Source organism: Caretta caretta, chromosome 8 (genome assembly GCF_965140235.1).
Source record: "Caretta caretta isolate rCarCar2 chromosome 8, rCarCar1.hap1, whole genome shotgun sequence".
In the NCBI taxonomy this organism is placed as follows: domain Eukaryota; kingdom Metazoa; phylum Chordata; order Testudines; family Cheloniidae; genus Caretta; species Caretta caretta.
In genome coordinates this window covers 97,889,334-97,917,241 of record NC_134213.1, presented here as the reverse complement: position 1 = coordinate 97,917,241, position 27,908 = coordinate 97,889,334, and the positions used below count along the sequence as shown (strand labels likewise).

Here is a 27,908-nt window from a genome sequence, read left to right as displayed (position 1 = left end):
CTACAATTTTCTGGTTTTGGCTGACTCAAAATATGCAATAATATCCAGAAGTAACAGTAAGGTTTAAAAATGTACCAGAAGATGACTTTTTTTCAGCTATTTTCCCTTTTTCAATTACTATTTATAGGAAGAGCTGGGGAGCTGATTGATAGAGGAGACAATACTTATGGTGGAAAATGGGTGGTAAACCCCAGTGGTGGTTTGATTTCAAAAGGGCATCCATTGGGTGCCACAGGTAAGGCAAATATAGAATTTGTATTTCTAATGATTTTGAGGTCTGCATGTGGAAACTGGCAGTTTCTCCATCAGGTTCTGATGATATCCATGATTTATGAATGGTGAAATAATTGTGCAGAAGGAGTGCTGGGGTCTGAGAATATAATGTGTCTGTCTAGTGACTTCCAGTATGTAAGAAATTATCTTGCTATTGGTTGTTTTTTTCACTTACAAAGGTTAAAATACTCTCTTGACTTTGTGTTTTATGCAGCATGCGGTTTACTCTTAATGTTTTCCATCTTTGAGCTATGAATATGAATTTTGTATTTGTCATATTCATTTCACTACTTAACTAAATTAATAGCTCAAATAGAGGATGCTAGGTGACATAACTTCTGCTTAAATTAAAAGTGAATTTTTTAAAAAAGGAGTGGGCTAGAATTTGTTTTTCTTAATTAAAATAAAATCCATTTTCACTTGATTTAAAATGTCTAAGTAGCTAGGCGTACAGGGGTATTTTGCACAGACCTAATTATCTGTCTGGAGAGAGCAAACGTGTTCAAGAGAAAGTTCATGTTGTTGACAAAGCATACGGAGTTAAGATATAATTTTTTTCTTTCAAGACCTGAGTACTTTTTCTTTAAGTTTCAATAGACTACACTAAGAATACATTTTTGTACTTTGCAGAATACTTGAATATACAGTTTACATTGACATATAAACATTTTTCTGTTTTAGAGACTACTCCAATCAAAATCAAGCTATTAGTTTTAAAATGTGGTAGTTTTATTTTATATACAAAGTCTGTCTCCAGCTGCCTGTTCAGAGAAAGGGATTCAAAGTAGTTGATGTGAATATTATCTTCTGCATTATATAATGTGTCCGCTGAAGACTTTTATGTTCATGCAGTAATTTAAATCTCAACCTTCAAGCAACTTTCTCAAGCATTCCTTCCAGTTTCGTACTTCAGCAATCTTTCTCAGAAGCTAAATGTCTGTGGTTTTAGAAGTGCCATTTTAGCAAGACATATTCCAACTTCTTTTTTTCAAAAATAATTTCAGTTTAAGACCATCTGTAATTTCTCTCAGTATTGCCACAATTTAATGGATTTCATTAGACGTTTTCCATATGTATATAGGAAAGTATACTGCACATAACATAATAAGATGTGATTATATCGTACCCATGTGTTTCCCATAATATACGTTTATTCATAAATGCTGTAACACTTCTTTGAAGAGCTATTCAGTTATAATTTAAATGTAAGCTGCTTAAAATGTAAATCTTTAACCAATGTCTGTGGTGTTATATGATGAAGAGTCAGGCTGGCATTGAACTTTGTACTTAACTTTTTACTGACCTGTGAACTTTGTGAACTTCATTTTTCTTTTGACCTGCATATATTTGGATCTATTTGGGACAATCCTTACCTTAAACACTAGTTAACACTTCATGGTGTACTTGAAGTATTGTTTCAATTCAATTTAAAATGAATTATGATTTTAAAAGGAAATCATCCACCACCACTGGTAAAAGTGTGGAGAACCCATCAGATTTTTGATAAAGCCTTGAAATCCTATATGGGTAATTTTGCTTCTCACTGAGCCAGTTGGTCATTTCTGGAAAAAACTCTAAAGGCTTTTTAGAAATTACATGTGTATTCTCTGCTGATTTGCTATTTAATATAGTATGTTTTAACTTTCAGCAATATTGTTAACTGAGAACTTTTCTAATATTGATTTTGGATGTGCCAACTTAGATGATTAGGTGTTATGTTTTTCTTCGAGTGATGATCCCTATGTGGATTCCAAACATGGATCCACATACGCTGGAACCAGAACGGTTCATAGTAGTATCCGTTAACCCACACATGCATCGTGCATTGATCTCATGGTGCATCTGAGGCTTTAAGAGGCTAAGCAGGTTGACACTGCTCCAGTTCCTTCTTGCTGCTGTATGGCCAGAGTCGGAACCCCTGTTCCTCAGTGCTCTTAGCTTACCAAGAGAGCTGTTCTTTGATTGTTGTCTGTAGATAGTTTTTATTAGTTGTATATGGTTGTCCATTAGTTAGCTAGGTTTCCTTTGTTTGACTTCTCCCCTTGTGGGGCTCCTCCCCAGTCCAGGGACTGTGCCCTGGCAAGCCAGTTTTAAATACAGTGCTTCGTGCCCATGGTCCTTCTCTGTGAGTGACGAGCACCAATGTTGTCTGTATTGTTTGGGCAAAGCTCATGTTGCCACCCGCTGCTCCATCTGGCACTCTTTCCCGGTTTGGCCTCGAGAGGCCAGAGAACTTCACCTCTGCAAGTGTCGTATGGAGGAGGTAATGTGACCATGTGCACAACTGGATCCAGGACCGACAGATGCATCAGAATGGTGCTTCATACCGGCGGTGAGCTCCTCCCCGGGCCCTTCCCAGCCGGCACCAGAGGCACCACCGCTACTGCCCAAGACCCACCATACTCATAAGAGGCACAGCTGTGGACATAAGGGTGGCTCCCTGATGGGGACTGCCTCTAAACACATCATTGCTTCCCCGAGCTGTGCTAGGTTGGATGAGAAGTGTCGCATCAACCTGGATGCTCCAGCAACAAAAAGTCCCAATCAGCGCATAAGTCCAAGCACCGCGCTCCATCGGCCCTGCCACTGGCCACAGTGAGTGGCCTGCTGCTGTCACCTCCAGCTCTGTCCACTCCACGGGGATGTCTGGACTTGCATGCCCAATCCTACATACATCAGGGCACTTGTCCCCTCTCATGCCAATGGCTGAACTGATGTTGCCATATGCCAGCTCCTGTCCATGCTCCCAGCGTCTCGTTGCTCCCAGAATGCCGTCTCCCGCAGATGATCCCCTTCTCCTTCAGCATCCTGCTCCACTCAACCTCTCTCCTCCAGGCCCTTCCACAGAGGAACCTCTTTTGCTCTTGGACCATCCGGCTTTATTTCATCCCACACTGACGGTTCTGACGACTCTGCCTCTATTGGACTTGTCTTCGGCCTCTGAGTGGTCTTCTGAGCCGGACTCTGCCTTCTTGCCCACCCAGTCATATAGCCTGGACCCCTGGCATCACCCATATCATGTATGCCCCTCTGGTTGACCCATGGTTCCATGCTGATGCCAGGTGACCCCTATGCCTGGCCCTACTGGGTTGCTTGGGACCCCTACATGAATTGCAGGGGACAACCATGCCTGCATCACCTGCTGTTCCCAATGTACTGTCCCTCCCTCTGTCTGAGAAGCCCCAGGACTTTCCAGCACCAGCAGCACCACTGGATCCTCTGGTCCCTATTTGCACCTCTTCCTCCCCAGATGATGCCTTTATTCTGCCCTCTCTCTCTCTCCCCGATGACCACCTGCAAGACCAGGATCTGCTACAGCCCTCAACCTGCCTGTAGATGACGTACAGGACCCCCAGAATCAGTTCCTGGACATATTGCAACCCGCCCGGGCATCCCCTACTGCCCTGCCTATTCACAAGGCCATTTTACAACTGTCCCAAATAGTCTGGCACACCCCAGCTTCTTGTGCCCCTACTCCCAAGCGGGTGGAGCATCTCTACTTCGTGCCCACCAAAGGCACAGACTTTCTATGTACTCACCTGCCATGAAACTCTTTTGTAGTCCATGCAGTAACTGAGCATGCCTGGCAACTGCACTTTAAATCTAACCCCTCCACTCCCCCCTCCGTGCCAATCACAATGCCAAGAAGCTGGACTTGCTGGCTGCAAGGTCAACTCCTCTTAGGGTGACCAGATAGCAACTGTGAAAAGATGGGACGGGGGTGGGAGGTAATAGGTGCCTATATAAGAAAAAGTCCCCAAAAACGGGACTGTCCCTATGAAAATAAGACATCTGGTCACCCTAACTCCTCTGCGGGGACAGTTCTGCATTGCCAGCTACCAGGCCATCCTGGCCAAGTACAACTTCCTCTCATACTCCAAACTGGTGGACTTTAAAGCTTTCCTCCATCTAGAGAAGCAGCAGGACTTTAACACCTCCTGGACGAAGACAAGTTGGTCACAACGTTCCTCCAGGGAGCAGTTGATGCTGCTGATATTGCGTCCCACTCTCTGGCCTCAGGGGTTGTCCTCTGCCATGATTGCTGGCTATAATCTAGCAGGTTTCTAAAGGAGGTCCAGACTACACTTGAGGACCTCCCCTTTGACAATAACAAAATGTTTAGCGACAAAACCAGTGAGTCCCTGCACTCCCTTAAGGACTCTCGTACCACCCTCTGGTCACTTGGCATATACACCCTGACCCCAACCTGCAGGCAACAGAGGTGGTCCTTTAGCAGGGCCGTCCCTAGAGGGGTGCAGGGCCTGGGGTGGAGGTGATGAATCCGTCACTTCCAGGACTGACCACCCCGGGCGGCGGGTAGGGGAGGCAGTGCCTCCCCAAACAGCCAAGCGTGGCCCTGCCCACATTCTGCCTCCCCAGGGCAGTGACGCTGGGCTCCAGGGGGCTGAGGAGGCTGCGGCAGAGCCGTGCACTCTCCCTCCCGGTGCTGCAGGGCTGGGGAGGCTGCAGCGCCGCCGCCGTGCGCTCTCCCTTGGGTGGAAGGGGTGGGGCTGGGGCTAGCCTCCCCCAGCCAGCGGTTCACACGCCATCCATGCATGCTGGCCAATCGCGCTGGCTCACGGGGCCACCCAAAGCGTGGAGCCCGGAGCGGTCGCCCTAATTCACCGTACCATAAGGAATGGCTCTGTCCTTCAGACCTTGCCCTCATGCCACCTACCAGCCCTATCCTCAATGTCCAGTGGAAGTGTTTCAGCATCATCTGCGCTCACTACCGCCCTACTATTTCCACTGCCGCTGCTCCTGCCACTTCTGCTTTCCTGCAACGTTCCTCCAAGCAGCCCTTTTGCGTCCTTCCTGGAGACCCGTGAACCTCCCTCCAGTCACCCCCCCAATTGTTTTTGTGGGTCATCTTGCCCTTTTTGGTCGCAACTGGACAAGATTACCACTGATGGTTGGGTGTTGGACATTGGTCACCAGGGGTACCTCATAGAATTCTTTTCCTTCCTGCCCCATCACTCACTCCAGGGACCTCTTGGGGATCTCTCCCAGTACCACCTTCTCTGAGAGGAAGTAGATGCCTTCCTTTGGAAGGGTGCCATAGAATCTGTTCAACAGCACTACCATGGCTGTGGTTTCTACTCCCCTTACTGCCTCGTACTGAAGAAGGGGGCATCCATCCCATTTTGGACCTCCAGTTGCTGAACAAATTTATCCGCAGATTCCGTTTCCAGGTAGTCATGCTCCCCCTCATCATCCTGTCCCTTCCCTCAGTGGCTTGGTTCACGGCTCTTGATATGAAGGATGCGTATTTCCATACAGACATCCCCCTGTTCCTTGCAAATTCCTCCACTTCGCGGTGGGGCGTTCACACTACCAATTCCAGGTCCTTCTCTTTGGGATTGCACTGCCCCCTCATCTTTATGAAGGTTTTCGCTGTTGTGTTGGCCCACATGCGTCGCCTGGGTCACTCCGTGTTTCCCTACCTGGATGATTGGCTCCTTGTGGCTCCATTCCAGGCCTGCCTCCTTATCGCTATCCGGACCCTACGCATCCTCCTAGACACCTTGGGGATTTGCATCAACGAGGAGAAATCGGTCCTTACCCCTGCCTGCATGCTCATTTTCATAGGGACCCGTCGGTACTCAGTTGCGGCCCACACCTTTTTTCCCTCGGACCGCTTCACCACCCTCACTGCTCTCATCACGCAGCTCCACCGTCATCCACGCACACGAGTCCATCAGTGCCTCTCTCTCCTGGACCAAATGTCTGCCTGCACCTCTGTCGTGCTGCATGCCTGCCTCCATATGCTTTGCCTCCAGCTGTGGCTCCACTCCATCTGTGATCCTCAGTCAGACAGCCTAGGCAAGCTGATCTTGCTTCCTCCCTCTGTGCTCACCTCCCTCATGTGGTGGTGCAACCTGTCCAGAGTCTTAGCCAGCATCCCTTTCATGCCCCCCATACCACTCTCACCACGGATGACTCACTTGTTGGCTGGGGAGTTCATCTGGACAGCCATGTGCCCCCAGGGAGGCGCAGATGCACATCAACATCCTGGAGCTCTGCGCCATCTGCCTCACCTGCCGAGTCTTCCTGCCCTTACTCCTTTCACAGCATTTTCAGCTGTGAAGAACATAAGAACGGCCATAGTGGGTCAGACCAAAGATCCATCCAGCCCAGTATCCTGTCTTCCAACAGTAGCCAATTCCAGGTGCCCCAGAAGGAATGAACAGAACAGGTAATCATCAAGTGATCCATTTCCTGGCACCCATTTCCAACTTCTGGCAAACAGAGGCTAGGGACACCATTCCTGCCCATCCTGGCTAATAGCCATTGATGGACCTATCCTCCATGAATTTATCTAGTTCTTTTATGAACCCTGTTATAGTATTGGCCTTCAAAACATCCTCTGGCAAGGAGTTCCACAGGTTGACTGATTGTATGTTGTGTGAAAAAATACTTCCTTTTGTTTGTTTTAAATCTGCTACCTATTACCCAAATCCAAATACACCATGGTCCTGTATGCCAGCATACTTTCCTGTATAACGTAAAAACAAAGCACTACTTGAGCAGTAGGCTTTTTTTTAGTTTAAAAAAACCCACAACCCTAACATGTTCAGGAGTCTTTGCAATCAGGTTTTTATTTATGTAAGAAATACTTAGCAAATGGTTTTGAATTCAACTGGTTACTTCCAACCTTTGAAGTACTACATTGTTACTATTATTTATTTATTACTACAGCAGAATTGAAAGAAGTACTTCTCTCCTGTGCTTGTTTAGCCTAACTAAAAGAAGGTTGAGGGGAGATATGATTGCTCTCTATAAATATATCAGAGGGATAAATACGAGAGGGAGAGGAATTATTTAAGCTCAGTACCAATGTGGACACAAGAACAAATGGATATAAACTGGCCACTAGGAAATTTAGACTAGAAATTAGACGAAGGTTTCTAACCATCAGAGGAGTGAAGTTTTGGAATAGCCTTCCAAGGGAAGCAGTGGGGACAAAAGATCTATCTGGCTTCAAGATTAAACTCGATAAGTTTATGGAGGAGATGGTATGATGGGATGACATGGTTTTGGTAATTAAATATTCATGGTAAATAGGCCCAATGGCCTGTGATGGGCTATAAGATGGGGTGAGAGCCGAGTTACCCAGGAAAGAATTTTCTGTAGTATCTGGCTGATGAATCTTGCCCATATGCTCAGGGTTTAGCTGATCACCATATTTGGGGTCGGGAAGGAATTTTCCTCTAGGGCAGATTGGAAGAGGCCCTGGAGGTTTTTCGCCTTCCTCTGTAGCATGGGGCACGGGTCACTTGCTGGAGGATTCTCTGCTCCTTGAAGTCTTTAAACTATGATTTGAGGACTTCAATAGCACAGATATAGGTGTGAGGTTTTTTTTGTAGGAGTGGTGGGTGAAATTCTGTGGCCTGCATTGTGCAGGAGGTCAGACTAGATGATCATAATGGTCCCTTCTGACCTAAATATCTATGAATCTATGAATTCCTAAAGGTGTCACGAATGCTGTGCTAATGCAATCTTTGGACAGACTTTTGGCAGAAGGATTTATAGTACTGCCATCAAGGTGTGAAAAATGGAACTACATAAAAATGCTTTATATGATTTTTCAGAACGTAGTCTCTTTTTAAAGACTAAAATTTCACTGTTAAGCAGCTGTTTTTGTAATAAAGCCTTCATTAAATAATTGGAATTTTCTTGAAGGGACTCTCATGTTGGTAAGCCAGAATTTGACATTCAGAGTAATGGCTTCATCTGGAAGGTATTACCATAAAATGGTTAAAGAATAAGGAAACTAATCTTCAATACAGTGGACATTTGAAGGGGATGAAAGTGAAAAATGCATTACTTTGAGTCAGGAACTTGTATGTTTATAGAGTATGCGTGCACTAATGTAAATACTGTGGTTTTTTTCCTAAAACTGGGAAAATATTAGTTTTATAAAACCAAAGATTGCTTAAGAGAGACACCCTGAAGCCCAAAGTCAGCGTAAGAGTACTAAAATATGCCAGCATTGCAGCTCCAAAGTCAGGATAAAGCTAACTCTGTGGGGTGTTTATTTCACTGGAGAAATTTGTACAATTTCTGTCCTACCTTTCAAGGAAGATGAAAGTACAGACAAAATACAGTGATTGTGGGCATTTTTAAAATAAACCTATGCAAATTAGTCAAAAAGTTTAGGTACCCCGACGTATCAACAAATAGGGCTCAATCCAAGGCCCATTGAAATCAATGGAAGAATTCCCATTGATTTTAATGGACCTTAGATCCAAGGCCATATTCAGCTTCACTGTTTTACTTATATAGTTAGTTTTTTAATTGCTGGAAAGATCTTCCAAATTTCAAGAGGGAGGCAAAAATTATTAAATATTTTTAAAGGACTTTAAAAAAATGTTCATGCCTATAGTACAATTGAACTGGTGCTTTATCAAAAAAATTAAAATTGACAGTGTTCTTTAAGCTAAAGCTTTCCAAAAGCACAACTCTCTGAGTATTGGTCAATTTTTAGTCTTGCCTAGGTTCATAGTGTCGTCCTTGTTTGCTTGTTCTTTTTAAAACTGCGGTCAGAATTCTCAAATGGTAAGGTTTGTATTGTGGAAAAATACTTGTCTATTAAGTGTTATATCAATGATAAGAAATGTTTGTCAAGCAGTCTTATTACAGTATTACATTTTGATGTGTACTAAAACTTCATAAAACTAATATTTTCAAAATAGATTGAAACACTTTGTCATATTATCCCATATTTTAGCTATATCAGAGCTAAATACTATTATTACCTAAGTCATGGTCAGTAGTGAATTTGCCATAAAAGAAAACAGCATTTTTAAGATTTGTTCATTTTTAAATCAGTATAACTTTCTAGCCCTAAGTACTCCTAGTTTTTGTATTCCTTGTATTCCTTTCAGTTGTTGTATGCAGTGTAATTGTAGCTGTGTCGGTCCCAGGATATTAATATGTTTTATTGGACCAGCTGCCGTTGGTGAGAGAGACAAGCTTTCGAGCCACACAGACCTGAAAAAGAGCTCTGTGTGGCTCGAAAACTTCTCTCTCCAACAGAAGTTGGTCCAATACAAGATATTACCTCATCCTTTAAGCTTCTGTTTAAAAAAAACAAACAAAATCCTTGAGAGGCTTTTTTCTTAGGATTTTGGTAATGGAGTTCTTTAAATTTTAGTTTGCTGAAGTGTAGCATGATATAAAACGTTATTGTATTTGTTGCTTGCTTTTGCAATAGTTGGAGTGTTTTAAGATCTGCCTCCTCTGTGTTTGATTTTTTAGGTCTGGCTCAGTGTGCTGAACTCTGCTGGCAGCTAAGAGGGGAAGCTGGGAAGAGACAAGTTCCTGGTGCAAAGGTTGCTCTGCAACATAACATAGGCCTTGGTGGTGCTGTAGTTGTAACATTATACAGAATGGGTTTTCCTGAAGCTGTAAGGTGAGTTTTTATCTATTTGCGTTTCTATAAATCTGTGCATAAATGTCATCGGAGAAGAGGTAGCATTATACTTTACTTTGGAAGACAGAGGTTTCCTGTTTGAGTGCAGCGAAAAGTGGGATGTAATGTTTAAATAGTGTGTTAGATCCAGTTCGGTAGTGCTGAAATGAAAATGTGCCTATAACTGGCTTATTTTGCACATACAAAGCAGTTTTCTCAGTACCCCATTAAATAGACTGCTTGGATTATGTTTGTTCCCTCACAGCAGGGAAAAATGCAGTTTCTGAATGCACAACTCTTTCTCAATGCTTATGTGCAGCTATTTTTTCTGCAGTCTGTTTCAACTTTCATAATGGTTTTGGTGTTGGGCACGATGGCTGCTTTTTTCCCCCCTCCTTAATTGTGTTCTCATAAGTATCTGTCTCCATGTCCAAAATTCTAAGTAAATTTAGGGAAAAGGGATATGAAAAACTGGCACTGATACTTTATTATATGATTCTTGTAAAACTCCAGACATTTTAAGACTGCAATTCAGTTGCCATAAAACAGCATGAAAGCTTCAACCTTCATACCTTTAGTACTTCAAAATGCTCCAGGCTGAATGCACAGGTCACTGACCATTCCTAGGTACTGTAGTCAGTAGCCACAGATTCCTTTTTATTTGTTTAGACGTACAAATAATAGTCATTTGGATAAGAAATACGAAATAAAACAGAGTAGCTTCATGCCTTTTCTGCTCAAGAGCAGGTTTTTTTGTAGCAGAAAAATCTTAGTTTCACAGAGAACATGTGAGTGGGATTTTGTTTTTTAAACTAGCACGCACCTGATATTTTTCTTTGGGGTTCTTATTTAATGGAGTTTTGCCATTGTCTTCAGTGGGGCCAGGATTTCCAATACTACTGACAACAGAGATGCCTGTTTCCAAATCTGTGCAGTGTAAGGTTTGTTACTACTTATTGGAAGTTTGTTTACTATTGGGAAGGGTTTAATAATCCCCATCACAGATTTTGATAGTGATGTGGATATTTGATGGCTTTGGTGATGACAGATGTGGAATATTTGCATAGGAATTGGGGTTGGTGTTCCTGCGTGTACAAATATTTTTGCAATAATATTTGTTTAAAAAGAGTATTGTCGGAATAAAAAACCCCTAGTTTAGGAACAAGTGTATGTATATGTGTTCTTACAGCAGAGAGATAATTGGGATTATAGGCATATGAGGGAGTTTCCATACAAAGGGAGATTATAGATATAGAATTTCTTAATTCAGATAGGCAAGAGTAAGAGAAGATACACTACAGGTATATAAATTAATGAAAGGTATATGGAAGTCCATTTGAGTTTTCATATTTTTCTGGTCTCATAGTAAAAGGATAAGGGGGGTGGTAAACATTAAAAGACAACAAAGAAAATAAATTTTTAAAAAATTAAACAGGTCGTTAATCTGAGGAACTCTGTCATGGGATTATAGAGGCCAAGAATGTAGTAAGATTAAAAATGGTAAATCTATATGAATAGCTGCAAGGGTCATCAGGTTTTCATTGGTGAACTATCAGGTGTGGTCATAGAGAAATTCCACCATTGTATAATACACATATTTAAGTGGCATTGTAGAAGTTTTATACCTTTCTGCGGTTCATTCAGTTTTGGCCAGGGTTGTAGAATGCCATACTATTGTAAATGCATAATTGGTCCATTCCTGTAAAGCAATTCCAAACTGTTTTTATTTTCAAAACTTTATATATTTTGTAGTTTTAAATTATTAATATGAACAGGGGTTGTGCCAAAATATGACAGTCCATAAAAATAAAAGGATTTGGGAGGGAACTTGCTAGAGTTCAACAACAAATGGATGGATTGTGCCAAACCAATCTGATCTCCTTCTTTGAGAAAGTAACAGGTTTTTTAGACAAAGGAAATGCAGTGGATCTAATTTACCTAGATTTCAGTAAGGCATTTGATACGGTGCCACATGGGGAATTATTAGTTAAATTGGATAAGATGGGGATCAATAGGAAAATTGAAAGGTGGATAAGGAATTGGTTAAAAGGGAGACTACAACAGGTCCTACTGAAAGGTGAACTGTCAGGCTGGAGGGAGGTTACCAGTGGAGTTCCTCAGGGATAGGTTCTGGGACCAATCTTATGTAATCTTTTTATTACTGACCTCGGCACAAAAAGTGGGTGTGCGCTAATAAAGTTTGCGGATGATACAAAGCTGGGAGGTATTGCCAATTTAGAGAAGGACCGGGATATCATACATGAGGATCTGGATGACCTTGTAAACTGGAGTAATAGGAATAGGATGAAATTTAATAGTGAGAAGTGTAAGGTCATGCATTTAGGGATTAATAACAAGAATTTTAGTTATAGGCTGGGGACGCATCAATTAGAAGTAACGGAGGAGGAGAAGGACCTTGGAGTATTGGTTGACCACAGGATAACTATGAGCCGCCAATGTGATATGGCCGTGAAAAAAGCTAATGCGGCCTTGGGATGCATCAGGCGAGGTATTTCCAGTAGAGATAAGGACTTAGTAGTACCGTTATACAAGGCACTGGTGAGACCTCATCTGGAATACTGTGTGCAGTTCTGGTCTCCCATGTTTAAGAAGGATGAATTCAAACTGGAACAGGTGGAGAGAAGGGCTACTAGGATGATTCGAGGAAAGGAGACTCAAGGAGCGTGGCTTGTTTAGCCTAACCAAAAGAAGGTTGAGGGGAGATATGATTGCTCTCTATAAATATATCAGAGGGATAAAGACTGGAGAGGGAGAGGAATTATTTAAGCTCAGTACCAATGTGGACACAAGAACAAATGGATATAAACTGGCCATCAGAAAGTTTAGACTCAAAATTAGACTAAGGTTTCTAACCATCAGAGGAGTGAAGTTCCGGAATAGCCTTCCAAGGGAAGCAGTGTGGGCAAAAGACCTATTTGGCTTCAAGATTAAACTCGATAAGTTTATGAGTAGCAGCCGTGTTAGTCTGTATCCGCAAAAAGAAAAGGAGTAGATGGTATGATGGGATAACATGATTTTGGCAATTAATTGATCTTTAACTATTCATGGTAATTGGGCCCAATGGCCTGTGATGGGATGTTAGATGGGGTGGGATCTGAGTTACTACAGAGAATTCTTTCCTGGGTATCTGGCTGGTGAATCTTGCCCACATGCTCAGGGTTCAGCTGATCGCCATATTTGGGGTCGGGAAGGAATTTTTCTCCAGGGCAGATTGGAAGAGGCCCTGGTGGTTTTTCGCCTTCCTCTCTAGCATGGGGCACGGGTCACGGGTCACTTGCTGGAGGATTCTCTGCTCCTTGAAGTCTTTAAACCATGATTTGAGGACATCAATAGCTCAGACATAAGTGAGAGGTTTATTGCAGGAGTGGGTGGGTGAGATTCTGTGGCCTGCATTGTGCAGGAGGTTAGACTAGATGATCATAATGGTCCCTTCTGACCTTAATGTCTATGAGTATATTGTCCCTTGTTTTCACTTTCAGCCTTGTTTAGAAAAATTGAGATTTTTTGGTTTTACATGTGGAGTGTTGTGGCTGTGTTGGTCCCAGGCGTGAAGAAGAGAGCTCTCTTCTCTTGAAAGCTTCTCTCTCACTGTATTACCTCATTCACCATGTCTCTCTAATGTTGGTTTATACAGCTTTTTGACATCTCAGTTCCAGTATTTAGTATCTGTTGCTTTCAAAACGTGAACAACAAAATTATCTCTCTTAAAATTTCAAAGACAGAGAGAGATGTTTTTCTCCAACTCATTTCTAGTTTGATCTCGGTCTAGTTCCCATGCATGCCAACTATATTAATGTACTCCAGGGAGTGGTGAATGAAACAGCAAAGAGTTGGATTTTTCATTAATGATGTTGAGATTGAAAGGTTGAAAATAAAAGAAAAAGATGTCATGAGGTTACTCTCTTTCACAGCTGTTGTGATATAGTGTTCTTGGTGGGAGACCCAGGCTTCTGGAATCTGATCCTTTTGTCAGTGTGCCAGAGTTTAGCAGCCTTTAGGCTACATTGTAAGACCCTCTCTGTCTTTTTGGCCAGGCTTTTATTTGTCGTTTTTAATAGGAAATGAGGATTTTTATTAAAAAAGCCGAGGGTGGTGGTATATTTAATTGATTTTTTACAGTTGTTTAGTTCAGGAGACTTTGCAATAGGCATCAATATAGATTTCTAAACCCACTAACTCAGGAAGTGTTGTATATTATTGTAACAGTTCAGGGCAACAGCACCTGTATTTCTCCCTCGTGATCCACCAAAGGCACCAACTTTAGGCTCCTGGCTTCTCAGCAGTCGGATCTCTAACCATGTTTTTTCCAGGCTGCACAGTTCTCCGCCTACCCTGTTTCATCCCCTAAATAGGCCAGCATCTGTGCTTTTAATTTCTCTCTGAAGGTTATGAACGGCTGTAATTGCCAACAGTCACAAGTTATCACACAGCTCTTTACAAGCAAGCACATTTATTTTTAAGGTGACAGTATTATGGAGAAAACATATTAAAAACAGTAGAAGAACCTAAATGCATGTTAAAAAAAACTTATCAGAGGTCACCCCAGAACTCCAGCCTCAGGCTCAGGAAGCTTTTTGTTCTTCAAAATCCACAGCAGAGCTTTCCCCATGGGTTACAAGTTCATAACTGTCTCAGATTCAGAACCAGAACCACCATGAATAGTTCAGTCTTTCCTTTATATAGCTTGTACTTTAATGTTGAGACTGTGGGAATAGGTAATCAGCAGACAATGGTCTTTTGCTCAGGGTGTAGCTTCAAAAGACTGGTGCCACTGGACTCCTTGTTGCTTCAAAAGACTAGATTTTTGCATAATCAGAGATGGGGAATTTGCAGGCAAACTGCTTGACTGTTTGTCCCAAAGGTCCATTTTTGTCTGGCCCACTTTCAATATAGCCCTTTGAGGTTCATAACCCTTTCCAGGGTTCACATCACCTCTGCCCCCTAAAGAGGTTACATACAATCCTGGCCTACAATAACACATAACCTTTGCATTTAATATAATGGACTTCAAAGATACTTTAAACTTAATTCAGTTAGTTTTTTTCACGTATATTGCAGGAAATTGCCATATCTGCCACAATTATTTACTTTCCTGAGCCCCCTTTTTTTGTCTTTCTAAATTGTAAGCTTTTTGGAGCAAGGGCAGTCTTTGCATTGTCTCTACATTGCTAGCATATCTTGAGTTACTGACAATAGTGCTCTCCTTTGGGTGTGAGGAAAGGTTTTGCATACTCAGCTGATTGTGTTCCTCCTAAATAACTGCAATTAGAAATTATTACTACAACCCATTTATTTCATCTTACAAAAATTTGGTTGGAGATTGAAAGTTATCTTCAGGAAAAAAGAAAAAAAAATCTCACAAAGTATAGAAAATTAAAATCTAGACATCTATCAATTGCTGCCTTCTTATTAATGTTGTTTTTCCAAAAGGCTGTGCCTGTAAAAGACCTCTAATAGAAGAATTGCACGTATACAATGTAAGATGTTGGCATTAAAAAAGTTAAGCTCCTCTGTTCACATCGTTTAGCTATGCAGTTTTAGTGTGATATGTTAACATTGGGTAACAAAGGGAAAACTATTGCATTTCATGGTCATAAAGATCTTAATAAATTGTATTTCATACTAGCGCAATGTTGGTTTAAGTCATCAGAGCTAGATGTACTGTATTCGGTGGCTCCAGTAATTAAAAGTTACTCTGTGTATACATCCAGGTAAATGAGAGCAGAACTTGGTGCCTTTATATGTAGCTCTAGGTGAGATAGATTTGTACGTAATAGAGGGTTATTTGTTAGGTTCTTTGCATTATTCTAAGATCTTGTGTTTACTGCGGAGTTAACTTGCATTACAGCTTGAATCCCATCCCCACACACATGCCATTAACTTGAGTGTGATGATGCTTTTAACTCTAGTTGGCTGGCCTGTCAGGGTATAGGCTACAGCTTAAGTTTGCATAAGTCATCAGCTGCTAACATAATCACTCTGTGCAGTTTGAGTGTTACTTTGTAGTGTGGCTGCACTCATTTGAGCCAGGCTAACTTGAATATAGATAACTTGAGTTTACTTTGCAGTGACAGACAGCCTAAGTGATTTAAATGAGTGGTTTCCTTTCATTTCAGCACCCAGCGCATCCAGGCTATTCCCACCAGCGCAACTTTTGATGGATTTAAGGCCAATCTTGTCTTCAAAGAGATTGAAAAGAAACTTGAAGAGGTAAATCACTTTAATTATTTTTTAAAAGTCTTTATAATGGGAGACTTAACTTTTTATTTGTTATGCTTTGGCTTCAGAGATAAGGTTGATCATCTAGCTTTAATTCACACCTCAAGTGCCTCACTACATGCAAAGACTTGAAAAATGTACTTGTCCAGAGCAAGAGCTGTTCAACATAAGCTGTATCAACTTTTTCAGAATCCATGCGTGTTTTAAAATGAAAGATGTGACCCCTTCTTAAGTCTACTAAGAGGATCACTATGTGTGTTGAGGGAGAAAATTGGTTGTTGCTGTTGACAGTCGGGTGTTGGTGTCTGTGTGAGTGAGCGATTTTCCACTCCACACTTTGGATTGGGAAGCACTGTGTAGGTGGTGACTGTGACAGATATTGCAATCCTATGGAGTGTTTTTGGGGACCGTTGTACTAAATTTATGGATGGATTATGTATGATTGTGTTCTGCTCTGTGGGGGTGGATTATCACAGCTCTTCCTGGAACTAAAAACCGTGGGAAGTAATAACCTGGGATATGTAAACAACTCCAAAGCACCACCTTCTGGGGTGTTTGCATATACTTGTTCAAACTGGGTTTTCCAGAGACTCTTTTGGTACAAAAAGCTGAACTGATACAGGTCCTTCTTACTGATCCAGCAAGTGGACAGGACCTTCTGTCCAAGGGGGCACCAACCCTTGTGGAAAGGTTGGAAAGACTTTTGCTTATTAGGGCCCCATAAGACTGATGGGTGACTTCTGGTAAGGTTTTAGCATTCGTGTAGGAACTCTTATTGTTTTTTACATGTTTTTTAACGCTTTTTTTGGTCCTAAAATAAATATTCTCTGCTGAGAAAGATCTGTGTGGTCACTGGTAAAAACCCTGTCATTGTTTTCAGAGAGAAAGCACAGCTCAGATGCTGGCCTGTAGACAGATGGCTTTCTGGGGATATTACAGTGTGACATGGGGCTGGGCAGTCTTAAAACCCCCATGCAGAAGGGAGTGGGACAAGGGTCCCTGCCCAGAGACAGGTGATGGCTAGAGATCTGAGACCTCACTGGGCAGTATTCCTGGAGTGGACCACAGAGAGGAAATGCAGATGCACTTACCCTGAAACTGACAATAACCACACCAGTAAAGGGCTCTGTGTGCAGGGTGGGAAGCCCACCAATACTAATTTGGGTGGAGTGAGTGTGGGGCGTTTCTGCCACCTCTACAGAAGATTTTGAGGCTGAGAGAGGCTGCTGCTACTATGGCTGCAAAATTTCAACCCATCCTCCCTCCACCTCTGACAGGTTGCTGGAAGAGGAGCTACTAATTATAGGCTCGATCCTGCAAGATGATGAGCACGCTGGCCCAGTCTAACAAAGCACTTGAGCATGTGCTTAACTTTAAGCGTTTAAGTAGTCCACTTCTCTTCATTAGTAATATAAAGTTTGAAACTGATGTGATTTGTTATGAATTTGCTAGGCTATGTTTCTGGTACACAGAAGGTGAAATGAGTTACAAAAACACTTCGATTACTCTAAGAATATCAAACTGATCTTTGTTCTTAAAACAGTTTGCTCCTAGTTGCTGGCAGGTGCTAGTAGTTCACTGTGTTTTTCTAATATGGGCTCTCCATTACTGGAGATTTGCAACTTTGGTAACCCATTCTGTATGGTCCTCTGCTAATCTCTTTGTGGGTGAATCGTCCTTTTGATCCACCCAAGATACCATATTATCCATCTAAGATCTTCTTTTTCTGTCTCACATTCTTCTGTCATCAACTTTCCCTTCCAGTGCCTGTAAACATACATCTCACTCTCAACCTCTTAAAATGTGGCCTGAAATAAAAACTTTCTTGTCATAAAATCTAACTTTTGCTGAGTGCCAATCATTTCCAGTAGTTTTTAGTTGGTTATATATGATATTTTCTGAATTCTTCTATAACACCATAATTTGAAGGATTGAATTTTTGTTATTAATTTATTGACTGTCCATGATTCACAGTTGTGATTTAATACAGACCAAATACAAGTTTTTATAAGTTGGAATTTAATCTTCAGATTCATGTCCATTCTCATCAGATATTTATTCTTCCAGAATGTCTTTTGCTCTAGCTGTTCTGGTGCTGACTTCAGTATCCGATCTTCCATCTTCTGTAATGATGCTTCCTAAGTAGCAATAATTTCTCACTTGCTGTATAGTTGTGCTGTTCACTGGAATCTTGCATGTTCTCCTAGGATCCTTGATACACCCATAATTTTTGTCTTGTCCATATTCAACTCTGGGCCATATTCTTTGCCATATTTATATATAATCGTCACTAACTTCATCAGACCTTCTTTTGAATCAGCCAACAACACTGTCATTTGCATAGCAAATATTGTTCACTCATTCTCCATTCATGTTAAAACCTTCCATTTCTTCAATTAATTTCATCAGATACTTGCCATAAATGTTGTATAATGTTACTGACTTTATTCAACCTTGTCTCACACCTTTCTTAACCTCTGTTAGGTTTTCCATTTTCATCTCTCTATATAGTTGCCTTCTAATTCCAGTATACACTAATTGCCTCATTACTGGGAGTTTGTACCCATCAGTCCCTACAGATGTTACTATATTGAGAAATTTGTAGTGGTTCTCTCAAAGGCTTTTTAGAAGTCAATGAAACACAAGTATGCTGTTTCCTCATTTCTATTGATCTTTCTAAGATGAGCTTCACATTCATAATGCTGTTTATGGTACCCTATCCATGTTTGATTCCATATTGTTGTTCACTTTCTTCCTTCTCAATTTTTCCTTGTATTTGGTCTTGAACAACTCACAAAAGTATCTTAGAGGCATGCGATACTAGTCTGATTGTTCTATAGTCTTCACAATCTGTAGCGTTGTTCTTTTTTGGGATTCGGATACACAGTGAAGTGGTAAAATCATTCATACTCTTCATTACATCTGCCAGGGCTCTCAACCCTTCATCCCCTATGTTTTTTTAACAATTCAGCTGGTATTTCATCACATCCTAGTACTTTCCATTCAGCAGTCTTTTTATTGCTGCCATGATTTTTTCATCAGTTATTGATGGGCTTCCCTGATGGATCTCTAGTTGAGGTTTTTCAGGCCTGTCATCATATATAGTTCCTTGATGTATTTTTGCCATAACTCATTCTTGTCTTTTAGATATTGAGATGTTGTCCATTTTTGTCCTGAAGGGTTGTATTGATTGCTTTTGTTTAATTAAAGTTTTTTATCTTTTTGATACATCTCACCTTGTTCTCCTTATCCACTTTCTTTGTATTTCTCATTCAAATTTTGCTAATCTGTTGCATTTATGCGTTACTTAATTAGTCTTTGATATTCCTCTTTTTCTGTTGTTAATCTTTGTGTATTGTGCTCACCCTAGTTACTGTTAAGAATTTTCAGCTTTTATTTGGTGTTTGCTGCTTGCTATCTTGATATAATGCAAGAATGGTAACATGGCCTTCTTCCAAGCTTAAAGCAAAAATTATAGTAGGGCAAGCCTGTAATTTTCAAGCAAGTATTAATATTTACCTGTTTTATAATACTATATTTACCTCTTTGCTTTCAAACTTATATTTGTAAATGTCAGTGTTATTTGAGACCTTGGAATTATTTGTTCTTTTTGTTTTTAGTAGACTTTTATCAGTATGGTGGGAGGTGGTAACTCTGAAAAATGGGGAATGATTACGTTTAATTAAAGCAATTATGTATTACCATTGGTCTAAAAATTAACAGATATTCAACTTTTGAAGAGTATGTGTGTATGTACAATAGCTATAGTACATAAATTCAGGTTTGCGTGTGTTAAATTAAGCTTAGCAAAATGAATTGAATAAATCTTTAATTACAGGTTGAAAGATTCATCTATTGCTGCTTGATGTAAACATCTGTTAAAACAAATTATTTTAATTGTGCCAAAGCCAATGGAATGAAGTGATTCGCTTGTCCATCAAATGTAACTTGTGCATGATCATTACAGGAAGGAGAACAATTTGTCAAGAAAATTGGTGGTATCTTTGCCTTCAAAGTAAAAGATGGTCCTGGTGGTAAAGAAGCAACTTGGATAGTAGATGTGAAAAATGGTAAAGGCTCTGTAGATACTAATTCAGGTCAGTGATGTTATCTCTCCAGTATGTCCTTCGGTATCACCATTACTGTCAGAATGAAAGGGAACCATCAGTTCCTTGAAGGTTAGATACAAAATATGAACTACTTTAGTTAAACAAGAACTACATTATTTTTAAAATCCCCACTTCATCATTGACAAATGAAGTTAAGTTTTAATCCTCATTGTTTGGATATGGCTAAGATTAAGTGCTGTTCCTCTTCTTCTCCTTCTGCCCTCATGTTTTCTAGGACACTTTTTTAAGACTTCCCAGTTAGATAGGCAGTATTTGAGGAGATTATAACAGACATATGACTCTTGGAAGGACCAATGCCAGAATAAACAAAATTGGGTAGCTACTACACCAGTGGATATCCTAGAAATGCCTGAATGGACAGATAGAAGATTGTTTTTGAAATTTGGGGGGCAGGCTTAATTGCAGCTGAAAATTGGAGCATGCATGGCCTATGTCCAGAATTGCTGCACCCACAGATTACCCTTGTTTTCACTTAGAACTGTCATTGGCTGCTGGTGATATTGACAGGCCAGTGTTGCCAATCATGGACTCTTCATTTTTTGTTTTGTTTTTTCTCCTCCCCCCCGCCCTCAAAGAACATCCATATAGGCCAGATTTATCCCATTTATCTGGATACTTTGCTAGCAGTCAGCTAACAAAACCGTGTTAATTTCAAGCCCCATTTACAATCACCAGGGTTGAGGGAAGATAAATCATCATTGGCTGCATGGGTAAGGGTACAAAACTTGGTAGGGGAAGTGGAATTACAGAAATAGTGGAAATATTTGACATTCTCTTTTACACTGCGGTAGAGTAAACATACCTCAAACTTGTTCACTGAATGTACTTCAGAGAATTGGATGGTTCATGTCTTTTGTAATTTTGTCCTTGGACATGAATCTGCAACTGCAACTGAGTTAGCAGAATTTAAGTAAGGTATTGTTAGTTTAAGGAGAAGATGTTTTCAGTGCATTATTCTTTCTGTTATGAATGCATTAAAGAATAATGCTATATATAGATACTGGCCTATCTTTTGTCATAATTAAAATCCATTCAAGAAAGTCAGAAAACTCATTGTGGTTACAGATACAGATGAAATAGATGATAACATTTTCAGCTGGCTTATAGTTAAGGAGATCTTGAAATCTCCTGGGGTTGCACTAATTCAGCAGCTGTGGCTGTGAGCTTTTTGTTAAGAAATGTACAAAGGAAAACAGAACACGCATGCCTCCTTTTGAAAAGCTCTGGGCAGGAAATGCCTGAACTTGGAGTTTGTGTAGTGATACATATCTCCAGGAACTGTCTCTGGAGAAAATAAACATCTAATCCATGTTTTTATTGCTACTTAGAAATTAAGTTCACAATACATACCAAAAGGGTGAAAAAATATGAATCTAACTCCTGGAGTTAACTTTTGACTAATCACATAAGGATCTGTTTCTCCGTGAATGGGGAATTAAGTATGTTTCCCAAACCTAATACAAAATAGTACTACTTAATTTTCAGCACCTTTCACAAATATTAAAATCCCCTGTGTAGTCCCAGGAGCAGAACAGGAAGTGACATTTCCCTTCCCTGCAAATGAGCATCAAGCTGGGTCTGGGGGGACTCTGTAGAGTAGATCTTGTCATGCCCATTGCAGGTGATGTTCTGTGCTGCTTTTCCAAAGGTACATCTGCACTGCCACAGCTGGCTCGGGTCAGCTGCCTCGGGCTTGAGCTGCAGGGCGATAAAATTGCTGTGTTGATACTCTGGCTAGAGCTTGGGCTCTGGGACCCTCCTCCCTTGCAGCGTTCCAAAGTCTGGCTCCAGCCAGAGCCCAGATGTACTGTACTGTATAGCCCTGCAGCCCATGCCCTGTGAGTCTGAGTCAGCTGACCTGAGCCAGCTGCAGGTCTTTGATTCCAGTGTAGACACACCCTCAGAGGTATAAACACAAAACTCACAAATCAGGAGAAGGGGAGGCTTTAAGAGGCCCCTGATCCCTCCTGATCCTAGGCTGCTCTGGGGGCTGTGGTGGCCCCTAAGATCATTGTTGCACTGTGTGCTGGACCCCACATCTGATGTTTCCCTCCCACACTTGGCACAACCCCTGCAGCTGGGCTTGTGAAGAGGTCCTCATAAGACAGTTTTACAGTTGTTTTTCTGCAGTGCCAGCATTAGGGAAATCCTAACCAGCCAGGACTTCTAGAGGCCATTTATGTCTGATCCTTTCCCCAGCATAAAGGGGCTAAAGTGTGGTTGAGGATCTCTCCCTCATCTCAGTTGAGATGAACAATTGTGGTGGATTATTGCTGTGGACTCTAATACTTTTGGAACTGGATTGTGATCACAGACTCACTTTACAGGGCCCAAACAGTCCTCAGATATTAGCAACTTCCAGTTGCCAGTGACCTGGCTCTGATTTCAACTAGCAGTCTAGAGAAAGATTTTAAATCTTATTGCTATACTCCAGCCCATCTAATCCCAGTGCCCTTTTATTATTAATGGATTTATTTTGTAGCAAATGCTGTAATACTTAAATCTAAGTACTGTCTGACTATATAAGCTATATTGTAAAGCCCTGTCAGGGACTCTTGCTGATCCTTATGTAACAGGGTTTCTCAATCAAGTTCCTTTTGACACTTACCTGACAAATAATTGTTGGTGATTATGCTGTACCTATGCTGCTATACCTGCTCATTAGGCTTGTTATATTTTATCCCTTCCTTCCACCTTCTGCTGAGCTCTGTTAATAAGCAGCATGTGACTCTATAGACCAAATCATTCCACTGCCCTACATTCTCAGGAGCTGTAATGTGACTCATGACTGAGAGTGCTCTGTCTCTCTCAACTTGAAGTTAAACCGTGAAACTCTGTCTCTGTTATATGTTACAGATAAGAAGGCTGACTGTACAATTACAATGGCTGATTCTGACTTGTTGGCTTTAATGACTGGCAAAATAAATCCACAGACAGTAAGTAAAATGAAGATTAAATGAAAAGATGAATACGTGTAACTGTTTTTATTTTACATAGGCTGTGAAGCAACACCTCTATTTTTCCCGGATTCTTTTGGTGAAGTGATCAAGGCTTTTTTATGTAAAAGTATTTTTGAACACCTGTTAGATCTAAAGGATAGCAAATATAGGGTTTTACACTAGCATACTTCCAGTGTACTTGGCAGAATGTTTACCTGGCAATAAGTAAGTGCAATGAAACAATTTCCTGTTTTGGAATTGCTTCATGATTCAGCCTGACTATAACAAGGCTACATGCTGAAGAAATGAATAATAGAAAGTACACTAGTCACAGAACACGTAAGTACTGAACAGTCTAAAACAAGGCAATTTACTGTGCCACAATTCTAAGATTCTGTAGGTACGCGAGTCATATATTGCTTCTAGAAATGTTACTCTCTCATTCTTGAAACTCTGTTTATTAAATTCCTGCTGTTTTGTAACTGCACTACTGGGACATTTAGAAATTATGAAAGTGCCACTCACAGTTCCATAGTTAAGGATTAATTGAGCATTTTTGCACTTAAACCAGAGATTCAACCAGTTTGTTGTGTACAAAGAATACAGCATATCCTCACCAAAATCACAGCATTCACTCTTTGAATACAGACTACAATTTTGTAAGACTTTACGAGCAAATATATTAATTAGTTTACAAGCAAATTTTATTAATTTAAAATGAGTCCTTTGAGTAATTTTAGGATTAATGGTCATTTTTTCCCTGTTCTTCATAAGTGAAAGTTTCTCCTTTAGCATGGAGATGATGAAGAATTTTGTTCTTCTGCATAGAATTTCACATAGAACTGGTCTCTTTCAAAATGGCTGTCATCTCCCATTATTCTCAATGGGATTGAAGACACTGGCTGTTCTCAGATGGTCATTTTTATAAGGGATTGTTTCTCCTAGTGTTCCTCTCTGCCTTCTGATAGTTTAGGGGGCTTCACTTATTGGAAACAAGTGGTGGCAGTGGTCAGTTTGACTGAGGGTGGCAGCTAATGCTCAGTCCCATTGAGACGATGGCCATTGAGAAAGAGGGCAATTCTTGAGTTTCTCTGATTTTTATTAACTAGTTTCTGTGACACACAAACTTTCATTTTTGAAATAAAGGCAAGAAAGACCTTTTAATCCTAAACATTTGTTTTGAAAAGCTACATATTATACTGGATGTATTCACCAGGTAGGCGAGGAGGGGAAATTTGAGGTCTGAAGGTTGCAGGAGAGGAAGAGGGGGAAATTATTATATGTATGCAGGGGATTGTGGGGTGCACAAAGGAGGGAGAAACTGGTGTAGTTTACAGGGAGATATAGGCAGGCACAAGCAGCAGGGAGAATTTGGGAAAGAAGGAAACAGAAGTACATGCTGTGGCTGTTTTGTGCTGCTCTGGTGATTCAAGGCAGCTGTAAAAAAACCAAACCAAAAAACCCCCAGTTGAATTGGCCAGTATGCTCCTGCTGATTTGCTCTGCTTCAGAGTGGCATAAAGCCATCAGAACATACTGGTGAATCTGGACTAAAAGTTTAAATTATTTTTAATTTTAAGTGGCTACTTTATATTTTCAAACCATCAGAAATATCTCAGGGTAACATTCTCTTTGGTATTCTTGCTTGCGGTTCATATATAACGCTTTTTGTCTGGGAATTTCCTTGAGTTTTATTATTAAAAGTACTCAAGGAAATTCCCAGGCTAACAGTGTGATAAAATGGAGTTGAGGTTGAATTTACCCGCCACTAATTTAGGGTAAAATACATTATAGGGATTTTCTAATTATCCCAAATAACAAATGTTGCAAACCCAGGAATTCAGATTTAACCTTAAACTTAAATATCCAAATATGTGAAAGTATGGAAATCCAAACAACCATAACCGTCCTGTACTGACACAATATGGGGACGAGAACAAAAAATCTCTCTTTAAAAATCCATTTAATCCACATGACCCTAAACCCTAAAGTGCCTTTATCAGAATCATATAGTTACTGCATGGTGTCACTACAGAGCAGTTAATGTTGTTTGGGGACAGTAGTGCCAATAATGCTCAATCTCGGAATACTTTTCAGTTGATGTTAAGCATATTCCACTCTGAACTCCAGTGTGTAGCCTATGAATCACTTGTGAGGAGGCTTCATGGCATACAGAAAGGAAGCAGTCTGAAGTGAAAGAAAGAAGTAATTAGCCATCCCATTCAATTCGGGAATGTCTGGCTTTCCTCATCACCAGCCCCCTCCAACATATATGATGGTGGCTTAATGAAATTTATGAAAATTAATTTCTCTTTGCATTGTACACTTGCTTTGCAAAGCTGAGAATATAATAAAAAAAACCAATCCCAAAACTTTTTTGCCAAGCCTGGTAAGATATTTAGATAGAATACTGTCCTAATTTTTCCAAATACACCTTTGCTTTCCAATATTTTTATATAATTTGTCTGAAGTAACCATTAACTCTGTTTTGTGGTCTGTGATTGAAATTTCAGGGGTTCTGACATGCTTTTGTGGGGTCCAAGTCGTTCCTTATGTTGTGAAGGAGACTTCTGACATTTAATATACTTCACTGCTTAGATACCACAATTGCGTAGCACTATATATAAACTTCAGGAAGTTCAATCAGGCCCTGATCCTGAAAAGATTTACATATGTGCTTAACTTTACATGTGTAAATCATCTCATTGACTTTGTTGGGACTGCTCACATGCATAAATCTCTGCAGGATTGGGACCTAATTCTCAAATGCCCATATTCTAGATATTCTCTTCTCACGTTCTTCACAGACGGTTGGGGTTGGCGGTTTCCTTTATAATCCCATTTTGGATTCAGTATTTAAAAGGTAAAATATGTAAAGCAGTTTATAATGCAGTATTTTGATATGGGGAATAACTGTAGAGAAGCAGGCATATGATTTCCTTTTTTTTTTCTTTCCTTGGTTCTTTAACTGAGTCTACATGTAAGTGCCAGAGAGGTGATGTGTTTGGTCTTTAAAGAAATTACAGCCCACGCTACAAAGTCTTTTCATATTCTGTATTGCCATACTATTTTAAAGCCTCAGAATATTAAGTATATACCTTGGATGAAGTGGTGCAATAAGGACAAGACATTGTCACCTGAAAGGATTAGAAGCATCCAAAGGACAAAATAACATTCTTCATTTCATCTTTGCAGGCTTTCTTTCAAGGTAAATTGAAGGTTTCTGGGAACATGGGCATGGCTATGAAGCTTCAGAGCCTACAGCTTCAGCCAGGCAAAGCTAAACTTTGAATTCATTTGACTGCACTTCACACAAGACTCGATATATATATATATATATATGTCAACATTTAGAGTGGAACTAGACATGGAAAGTAACAGTAGTACAGGTTTTTCTAAATTTGGGTAATCAGATTCATCTGTCTTGCTGAACTCCATATATCTGTCTAGGGCAAAGTGAATGTAGTCATTGTGACTTTAGACTAAACTGAGACATTCATAATGGTTATAAACAGTATAATGCAAGGAATTATATGAACAAAAATTGGTGTTAACCAGTCTGAAATTTTTAAAAGCCTCACATATTATTAATGAGAAAGGTCACTTTGCTGTCATTGAACTTTATAACAAATTGCTTCTTTAATTAAAATTATTTTTGAGAGGGATCACTACAGCTACATAACTCTTTTTAAACTCTTGGGAATCTGCTTTTAAAATATTTTCCATACTACTGCTTTGGAAATTAAAAAAAAAAACCAACCTCTGTAAGTAAATAAAAACATTCAGAATTAGTGGTTAGACCAGAACTTGCTTTGAGATTCACAGCATTAATTGTAATGCCTCATCACCTTGAAATAAGATAATGGCGAAAATCAGATAACATATTAAAATCTGCTTTGTTTAAATATTTTCCTTGAGTTGATAATTCTTTTTAAGTTCTTACCTAATACTGTAAAAAATTCTTATTCCTTTGTATTTGGTTTTGGAGAAATAATGTATTCTGGTCAAATGTTTAATAGAAAATTAAATATGCTTTTCCTGTTCTGTGTGGCTTTTTTGTCATATTTTATTATACAAATTGATTTTCATGGTGCATATTGTGACGACTATTGGGGCCAGTTTTTCTATGGACCTTCACCAAGTGGGTGACAGAGTAGTCTATTATCTACTGCAGGATTCATTGTAGAGAACCCAGTGTCTGGGGAAGAAATATCTCACATAAGGTTCTGATTTCATATATTTGTTGGCTAAACTAAACAAGCAAAAAGCATAAAATATACATATTAATGAATCAAAGACCTGGCTGGGATGATTTAGTTGGGGTTGGCCCTGCTTTGAGCAGGGGGTTGGACTAGATGACCTCCTGAAGTCTCTTCCAGCCCTAATCTTCTATGATGCTATGACTCTATGAAATTAAAATAAAATGGATTAACATCAAATCTTTGAATTAATCTAAGTATCAGCTTGATTAAACCACACCAAATGAACCTATAATTCTTAAATAGCTTTACCTAATAATTTGGAAGACCATCTTGGCTATCAGCCCCAAAATAACTGATATATTTGTCATAGCAACAGGGAGGATCAGATCACTCACAGGTTGAAGCTTTCTGATGCCCAGTGTGGTATCCCCTGCCTAAATTACAGATGGTTAAGCAACAATCTTTCCCATCTCCTCTAAAACAGAGTTACATGAAAGATTCCAATACAATTGAAGATGACACAGCTTATTGCACTTACAAAAGTTTAGATGAAAATAAGTTTCAGGATTTAAGCATATGACCCCGAAACCCTGAAATATGTGTGATTCTTTAGATAGCAGTGCTAACCTGGGGCAGTTTTAGGTGTTTAAGGAAATATTCTATGGACATGTTCTCAAATTCTGTGAATTCTATCCACATGCCCACTACCA

General features: G+C 40.2%; 1 protein-coding gene across 1 annotated transcript in view; it reads left to right on the top strand.

Annotated features, from left to right (window-relative positions):
* Positions 1 to 27,040, top strand: part of SCP2 (sterol carrier protein 2) — a 60,161-nt gene extending 33,121 nt beyond the window's left edge. Inside the window, exons 11-16 of the mRNA XM_048860235.2 lie at positions 128 to 235; positions 9,535 to 9,688; positions 15,826 to 15,919; positions 19,896 to 20,025; positions 22,915 to 22,994; positions 26,192 to 27,040. Coding sequence (XP_048716192.1) covers positions 128 to 235; positions 9,535 to 9,688; positions 15,826 to 15,919; positions 19,896 to 20,025; positions 22,915 to 22,994; positions 26,192 to 26,287 — 662 coding nt within the window. The 3' untranslated portion in view covers positions 26,288 to 27,040. The remainder of the gene's footprint in view (positions 1 to 127; positions 236 to 9,534; positions 9,689 to 15,825; positions 15,920 to 19,895; positions 20,026 to 22,914; positions 22,995 to 26,191) is intronic.
* Positions 27,041 to 27,908: the final 868 nt, after the last annotated feature.